This window comes from Drosophila teissieri, chromosome 2L (genome assembly GCF_016746235.2).
Source record: "Drosophila teissieri strain GT53w chromosome 2L, Prin_Dtei_1.1, whole genome shotgun sequence".
NCBI classification, from domain to species: Eukaryota; Metazoa; Arthropoda; class Insecta; order Diptera; family Drosophilidae; genus Drosophila; species Drosophila teissieri.
Genome location: NC_053029.1, coordinates 8,374,334 through 8,383,339, shown reverse-complemented (window position 1 = coordinate 8,383,339; position 9,006 = coordinate 8,374,334). Strand labels below are relative to the sequence as shown.

At 42.8% G+C, this 9,006-nt stretch overlaps 2 protein-coding genes across 2 annotated transcripts; both read right to left on the bottom strand.

Moving 5' to 3' along the window:
- Positions 1-424: 424 nt before the first annotated feature.
- Positions 425-872, bottom strand: LOC122626484. Its single transcript, XM_043806761.1, has 2 exons — positions 772-872; positions 425-713 (listed from the first exon to the last, which is right to left on the bottom strand). Exons 1-2 carry the CDS (start codon positions 842-844, stop codon positions 544-546), a joined length of 243 nt encoding a protein of 80 aa, XP_043662696.1. The 5' UTR covers positions 845-872; the 3' UTR covers positions 425-543.
- Positions 873-6,356: 5,484 nt separating this feature from the next.
- On the bottom strand, positions 6,357-8,225 carry LOC122625848. Its single transcript, XM_043805880.1, has one exon. The coding sequence runs from the start codon at positions 8,021-8,023 to the stop codon at positions 6,596-6,598; it is 1,428 nt and encodes a 475-aa protein (XP_043661815.1). The 5' UTR covers positions 8,024-8,225; the 3' UTR covers positions 6,357-6,595.
- Positions 8,226-9,006: the final 781 nt, after the last annotated feature.

Sequence of the window (9,006 nt, the reverse complement as noted above, 5' to 3'; positions counted from 1 at the left end):
GTTTTCACTGAGCTGGTGTCCTTAGAAAACTCCTAAAGGACAAACAGAACTGCAGTAAAGGTAATCTAAGGAAACAATTTGTTTTCTGCTAACCGGATTGACTTTATTACAATAAGGATAAAAAGGGTGAGGAGTGATGTTGAGTGAACACGAGCATGGCAGCAAACTAAACAGAAGGCCATTGATCCATTAACTAGACGCCTTCGTGCCACAGAAACAGAAACTCAATCAATCAGTGCTCGGTAGCCCATACTTTGTTTGTCCACACATGGGCAAAGTAGGAAAAGTTGGAAATGTAGGAAAAGTACAACCACTGGTAACCAGGGAAATGGGCAATCGGGTCAGAGGAAAACGTCGCCTGCCATCAATTAGCTGGGCTGTGTTGATTCAATTGTCTGCCATAAACAACAGCGGCATAGAAAGCTTGCCTGAATTAATTAATACTCTTATTACGCATACGACTCGTGGTACAGGAATAATAACATGCAATCAATTGTCATTGCTTCACCTTGAAACTGGTGGGCTGATGAGTAAACTAATACATCATAAACAGGTGTTTTCGCATTCGCTTTTGGAATCGAAGATGTTTTTCGTGCCTGGGCATCCAAAGAAATCTATTTCCACGCATTTTCGGTGAATCTTCTCAAAGGTCCACTTGTCCTCAGGGGGTTTTCGGCAAGCGCCACCATTACTTCTGCGATCATCACACTTTGCTTTAAATTAACAGAATTTAATTCATTAACAATTAATTAATCGATTTATTAATTATACCAGGATTGTAGCCAACGACATTTTGCAATTGTAAGGCGCAAAAAATAACAACTGATAACGACAGAAGCTTCATGTTCCTAGTCTGATGGCTTTAGTTCAGATATCCAATGCTTTTAAGAAAGCACGCGTTATTTTTCCGGAAAATTCTAATTTCATGCACTAATGTTATTTTAAATAAAAAGAGCCTTCTAGTTGTACAAACGTTGAAAGCTGTAATTATACCCTTTACTCGCAGAGTGAAAGGGTATACTAGATTCGTTGCAAAGTATGTAACATGCAGAAGGAAGTGTTTCCATATAAAGTATATATATGTGGATGTGGCGGGATTATGTTATCCCAAAAATAATGTTAATTTTGGATAACGGGTATCCAATAGTCGAAGAACTCTACTAAAGCGATCTCTCTGATTTTAGTAGTATTTCAAATCAGAATTGTCACAACAACTAATTCTATTAACTTGGATTATTAACCTTCTTAATCAATTCCTGAGTCATTTATTAATCCAATTATCGCGTAGACTGACGCCTGATAGATGGGCCATGGGGAAATATCGAAGGAAATGTGAGAATATATGCACAATAAGCCATTAAGTCATTGATTGATTTAACCCAAGAGCCGCGACAGACACTTTTGGCCAGGCACTTTGGACTTCAAAGGTCCTCCTAATGGGAGAGCTGGTTCTAGATTGCAGCCCCAGCTTGTCTGCCAAACTCATTCCGTAAACTACGTCGATGGCAGCTTTATATGTTCAAACATAAATCATGCATGAATGTGGCAGAAAAGTGATTCAAGTGGACTGGGAGCGTACACAACTTTGTGCAAACTCTGACGAACAACAGGCGGCGGCAAATTGCCCAACAAATCAATCAAATACATCTGACAGATCCTGGAGGAGTCGAGGAAAAGTTCGGATGCGCCACAGGACATGTAAATGAAAGCAGGATGAAAACGAAAGGCTCCGAGCTGCCGGCTGCCATTAAAGTGGCTTGTCGAATGGAGCGAACAACGCCGATGACCGGACATGATGGCCAATGATGCGGTTCGATTATTTAGGCCTTGATCAAAGTTTCAAGTTGCCAAGTTGCAAAGAGGAACGACCCGATTAAGTATGCATCCTCAGCCCTGAACCTTCAATTATTCTTTGAACCCTTGATGGGAAAAGTTCGGAAGCACACTTAATTATTTCCCCAATTTTGAAGTTGCTCTTAAACATCAAGTGCACGCCATGTGTGCCATAAATTCTAGGTATTTTAATTTCATATTTATTAGCAAACACAATAATACTCCCGTTAATTGTCTACCTACTTTGCATTCGCCACGGGCGTAAACATTACCATTGAAGGAAATTATGCCAGCTCAAGTGAACTCAACTTCCAATCGACTTCATTATGCCCCCTGCTCCTTCAGACTGGAGGCCCTGGATTCAGCCCCCTGCTCATCTGGTCCTGGATCCGCCTCTGCAGTCTCAACTTTAATTGCCAGGACTGCTCCTACACATTTTTCCACCATTTTCCACCACTCCCCCTGTTGTTTACTTTGCCTTACTTTGCCATTTTCCTCCAGCAACTTTTAGCCCGGCCCTCTGCGTCTTGGCGCTTGTTTATTTTTCTGTGAGACTGCGCATATTTTGCCTGCAAATTAATTGTTGACATTTGCATCAAAAAATAAGAAACAGAAACATTTGTTCCTGCGGGCCTGCAGACGGGTTAAGCAATTCATTTAATGCCCTTGATTGTGCAAGGTACTTTGATTTATGTAATTGGTTCATAGAAGTCTCTCTCTAAACATTCTTTGCATCTGCGATTGGAAAATTGGGAATAAAGACATTATTAAATGTTGTACGAACTGTACCAAGGGTATTACCGCAGTCGTTTTCATAGAAGTCCATATTCTTATTAATTGGGAGAAGTCTGTAAGAAATGTTATTTGATTTGTTTTTATCCAGTTGGTTAAGTGAGCATTTGCCCAACTTGATTGGCTGGTGGAAATGGTGCGATACAGAAATAATTGCGCTCAGATTGAGCAACTAATTTAGCTCATTTTGCACAAACTTTTGTACAAACTTTGTTTTGGCGTTGGGAAAGCCAGTTATGAAAAGCTGAATTTAATTGTTAAAGAGACAGAATGCATATGACTTTTTACCATACTGGCATTAGTTTGCTTTGTTCTGATAATTATTAGAAATTAAATTAATATGCTGAACAGCCATGGCCATACTTATGACACTAGTTCGTTGGATTAGTTAGACATTAGATTTTTCATAGTATAATATTCCATAAATCTGAGAAAAGAAAATTTAGAGCAAAAGGAACATCTAAACCAAGTTTGGCACATGGCTGTCTGGCGTCATGGGCATGTAGAAATATGTAATAGTACCATTTCAAATCACATGTGCTACATGAAATGGCATACCTGCCCTTGAGTGACCAGTAAAATGTCCGCAAATATCGATACGTAAACATTTTATACGGAAACTTTTTCCGAACTTTCGGAAAACTGTGTGCATAAAAAATGAATCTGCATAGAGCAACGCCCAACCCGGACGTGAACCAAAAAACCTGTCGCCTCTGAGCCAAAATAGCTCCCTGCCCACCTCATTATTCGCCAAATGCATTACACAAATTGTTCGTTTATGGCAGGGCAGAGGCAAAGGCAAAAGCAAAGGCAAAGGCAGAAACTCAACCGAAAACCGCACATAAAAACTATTAGGTCGACCTGCAGGTTCCCGGCGAAGCCAAACCCAAACAGCTTGTCTCCGTAGCCCGTTTCCTGGCCAAAGGTGGAACATCTGTCAGCGGCATTCAGCTCAGACATGTGGGCGACAAACGGACATTTTGGCAACATTCTGTGGCACTCATGCAGGCTGAAAATCGAGCAGGACGATGCGTTAAGTGCAACTCGCTTAATACCTATTACTTACACTTTATAAGTAGCACAAAGGCATACAAATACCTTTATATGGAAGATCAGGTTTGAAATCAATATTAAAAAGCCTTTGCTTTTGTTCGACAAAATATAAGTTATCTTCAGTACTAACTATTAGTTTTAAGAGCAACTTCAACATTATTTCAAATTATTTCAATAGCACTGCAAGTCCAGCACTTTAGAAAGTGATATACCCTCGCTCGCCATGATACAGTTGGTATTAAAAAATCGCATCGAAAACTAGCTGACAAACATGTTCCGTTCCACTCATGCGGAGAGACAGGAGCAGGAACACGAACGGGGACATGTCCCCATCCCATAAACGGATTGACATTTCAATCTCTGGTGGAAGAGGGTTCCATTGGGTTCCATTGGGCGAGACTTGTGCATTCCCCACCTCCTGAGCATCGCTTTATCGTCTTATTTCGTGCATATTTCACAAATTGCATCCGTTTGTCGCATTTGGCAGCCATATTGCATAGCTAAACAACTTCCGCCCGACTGATTGTGAGTCAATTACAAAATTGCATTTTCCCCCAAGGGGTTACCAAAACACCCAGTCCCTGAACACCACCTCCCTTCCACTCCATACCACTCCACAACACTCCACACCATCACCATCACCCAGTAGGAGCACATCCATTTCAAATATCCTCCGGCAGTCGCGCTTTTAGTTTTGCTTGCTTGGAGCTTCGTTCATTAGGCCAAAGATGCTGGTAACTTTTTCTGGTTAAGTGGCTTCCAAAATGGCTGCAAATATGTAGCAGCTTGTATTTTTCTCGCCGAAAGTTTGGGTTTGCATATGTACATACAAACTTGGCCAGTTCAAAGCAATAATGAAATGCGCTTGGCATATATATTTAGGAATTATCTAAATATGCTTGCTGAAGCTTAGAAACTTAATCTACAATTCATAAAAACTTTAAAAGTTAGAAACAGTTTTTGGCTACAAACTAAGTTATGTTTGTTAATGAGTACATCACATACATGAACCCAAGATGAACCATATAGTACCTTGTTTTAGGATGACGTGTTCTCCTGAATGGTGTGGAAATCCAAAGCCGAACTTTGGAAAATGGCTCAGAACTCACCCAACGAACCATGAGTTGGACATCCCCCCTTTTCTTATGAAAAACCATTAGCAGCTTCCACTGGAGGGACCCAAACTAGCCCGGTCAACATCGCTTGACCCTCCGGACGCAGCGAAGATTTGCGGCCAAGGCACGTAGGGCGAATAAATTTTGTATGACATCGCCGGGCATTCCGAATCCTCGACTCCTCGTCTCCTGGACTCCTCGGGAGGAGAACTGGCAATGAGGTGGCTGCCATCAAAGTAGCGCAAATTTGTTACGGTAATTTGGCTCGGGCGTCCACCGGACTTCAGTTTTTGGAGCAGGAGCAGGAGCGGGAGCTGGAGCTGAAGATGAGACTGCTAAGTAGCCGGGACCATATTTCACGCAATGATTGCACAACAGACATGGCCACGCCCACCCGGTTGGTAAGCACATCCCCCGGGGGGAATCGCCCACAACCGGCCGCCCCATCCATTAGATGGTAAATTGAATTAAATGTAAAAATCTTTTGCACGCAATTGAGAAATGGAAAAGTGCAAAATAAATTTATAGACATAAATATGAAAAGAGCAGCGGAGGAGGAATACTTTTCAGGACTTTTTTACGACTTCCATAGAAATTAAAATGCCATTTAATGCGCGCCAGCATATAAATTAAATGGCCGCATTTCGTTGGCGTTTTTATGTTCATTTCCAGGGGTCCAGGACTAAGACTCGACGCAGCGATTTGCCGGTAAATTGAATTGGCATAAAGACAAACTGGGAGTCCTGCCCAAACCATCGACTGTCTCAGTTTGTGTGCTCCAGCCAGGCAATTGAGTCCTTTCTCTCGTTTTACGAGTATAGCTGCAGACTTACACTCGTCGCCAATGTGCAATGCGAGCGGAGTCAAAAAGCGTGCGATCTGTTGTGTAGTTGAGATTGGAGCCCACTTTGTTGCCAATTGTTTATGCCGTTTAAATTTGTTATGCCCATTTTATGTCTCTTTGTGGTTTAATGGCCAAACTTTTATTTATGGCTTTTCCCCGCTTGGGTTTTCGGTCACGCCAATTGCATTTGATTAGATTTTGTTCGGTTAGTTGGGTGACCGAAATGGGATTCGCCGTTGGAAGGGGGATACATGAGTAATCCCAAATTGATTAGCTTCTATTAAAGGCATCTTAATTAAAAGAGTGATAAAAAGCTGTTCAAAGCTGATTTTGCTACATGTAATTGTGGCACGAAAATTGGCACCATACTTTAATTATCTAAAGATTACTATAGTCTTAGAAAATATTTTTAAAACATGTAAATTTATATAGTCTAAGTGCTAATACATAAATATGAAATAAAAAGCAATCTAAATCTAGCAAGCTATTCCTCCTTAACAATTTTAACCTTGCAGGTCTTCCTTCTCGGGGTGCCATGAATATAATTACAGTTTCATTTCCGTACAAACTCGAAAGTGAGAATTTGGCCAGCAAACGACGACTTTTCACAGATGGAAACACGTGCCGCAAAGGGCCACGTTCTGCAACGAGTGGCATCTGCTTACAAATTGAAGACAATAAATGTCTTACTCATTGGCTAGGATAAAAAAACAACGAAGTGGAAAGAAAGTTAGTTATAAAGTGCTCAGAATAAAATTAAAATCCTTTAAACTTTAAATAAACCTGACTTATACGGATTATTGTACTGTAGTGTTCTGAGTATATGGTTCGTATCTCAACATAAGAAAACAAAGGCAGGTGATTACGATGAATACAACGTGCATCCTTTTCTCAACTGAGATATGCATAATTTCCAGAATACTGATGGACAAACACCTAAGAAATTGCCCACATTATGTCAATACCGCAGCATTTTGAAGGCCATGTAGACACTGAAGGCCATGCAGCAGCACACGAAGCTGCAGCGCAGCTTTTCCGGGTCGAGTTTTCCGTGACGATCGCACCAGAGCCGGTGGAAGATGTGCCGGCAGAAGCCCATCCAGGAGCGGGATTCCCGTGCTATTCGAGTGTCTCGCATCACCACCTCCTCCTCGCTGTCGTCGCGCAGCTCCACCCTGCCCATCAGCTCCACCACGCCGTCATCCAGACGCGCAGGTGCCTCGCTCAGGTAGTTGATGGTCTTCAGCTCGCGCTCCTGCAGCAGATCCTGTTCGGTGGTCCGCTCCGCCTCCGGAATCCGCTCGTCTCCCGCCCTCGCCCGCCACTGCCACCACCAGCTGAAGCGGGGCTTGGAGTCCACAGATGGCGCTGTCCGTGCCATTGGCACTTGGCTGTCGAACTCGTGATAAACACTCGATAGGCTGATGAAACTCTTGTAGTCGCGTAGTTCATGTTGGGTTTCTGCATCAACCAGCTGTCTCTGAAGTTCCCGGAAGTTGAAGGGATATGGATAGGAGTCCTGGGGACTGAGGTCCTTCCTCTCAACTTCCTGGCCTCCATCTTCTGAGGAACCAGACAGCGTATCTCGTTCCCGGTCCGAGCTGGAAGGTTTTTCGACACTATCTTCAATAGAATCTTCCTGATAATCCGCTTGATAATCCTCCTGATAATCCTCCTGATAATCATCTTGATATTCATCATAGTTAGATCTATGCGAGTACATCCCATCGAACTGTACAACCTTCTTTCCTTTCTTTTTCACTGGCCCATTCTGGATCCCCACCTTCGCTTTCTCCGCACCTCCGCCCTGAAAGCGCTTGATGGAGTTGGTTATCCTTGACCTGATTTCCCTGGCAGCGCCCAGTGAAAAGGGCATCTTGAAGCCCCAGAAGTTGTTTTCCGAATCTGCAGTCCTTTGGTTGCTTATCCTGTTCTCCTGCCTCCAGGTCAAGTACTGAGCTGGCTCGAGCACCGGATCCGGACGCTCCCGAGGATCCCGCCGATGTTGGATGTTCCAGCTGGGCGAAGGTGGGCTGCGCAAGTTGGTGCCAGGCGAGGGCCAGTATGTTTGGGGTGGCATGGGTTGGTAGGAGTTCTCCGGCAGTACGTCCATGAAACCGTAGTCTGGCTGCGGCGGCGGAACTTGCCGCATGTAGCCGGAGACTCGCATGTTGCACTCCAGGGCAAACTGCTGGTGGGCGCGGTACTTGGCCCGCTCCGTGATCATGACTACATGGAGTTCGCGCTCTGCCATGCGTCTATTTTGGAAATCGATGGGTCCCAGACCGAGCCCATAGGCCTTGCACAAGCTGGACAGCTCGGCGTCTGTTAGGCGCCGAAGATCCTGGCCGATGGGACGATCCCTGCTGGCATCATTCAGTAGCATGGCTGCCGATGGTCCTTAGTACTCAGTGCTTAGCTGCTGCTGTAGGGCATAGTTTGGGCAATGCATTCACCAGGAATTTCGGGAGTATCTAACTAAATTCAAATATTTAAGCAGTTTTTCTAAAATTTTGGGTTTATCTAATAGTAAAGGCTGTCAAAGGCGTGCCTGGTCCAACTTGCCTGATGGGTTTCTCTAGGACAATGCCAAAACACAATAGTTCACAACTTTTAACGCTGCGCAAACAAGGCAGCTAGTGAAGCTGAATGAAGCATAAGTTGAGAAATCATTGAAATATACTTGTGCTTCCTTTGTTCATTGTTTTATTTTATTATATCTGTTTGTTTTGACAACCTGACTGCATATCCCTGCCCCCACTGGCAAGGATTCCGTCCCCTTTTGATGGCCCCCAATTTTATGTTTGGGGAGCTTTGTTTTCTGTTAGGGTCCTTTTATTTTCTTTAGGGGCAGTTACTTTTTGGAAAAGTGGAAAAGGGTTCGGCAGAGAGACAGAAGTACATGCATATGGGACACTGAATATGTAGATCAAAGGGATGCAAGCTTTAAAGAGAAAACTAAAGTCAACCAAAGTGTTTTTCAATAACTCTAAGTTTTCATCAGCATTTAATTTAAACTGAAAAGTGTGCTAAATAGCATGTATGGACAATACAAAGATGATAGCATTTGAAACAGACAAATAAACGAAACTAATATAAATTTATAAACTGAAGGGTAGTATTTTTAAGTGATTTATTTTTATTTATTTTTTGATTCATTTGGGTTTTTTTTTCCATTAATAATATTTCCTGGCCTTTTTGAAGCATAATTTTTATTATGTTTCGTTGAGTTAACATCTGCGCCATCTGTGGAAAATCCCTTGTAAGCTACAAAAAGCTTTTACCCAAAGGTTTGTAAACTTGCCAAAGCTCTGACTAATTTTTGAACCACAAATACAACATGTTTAAATAATTGAAAATTTCTTTGAT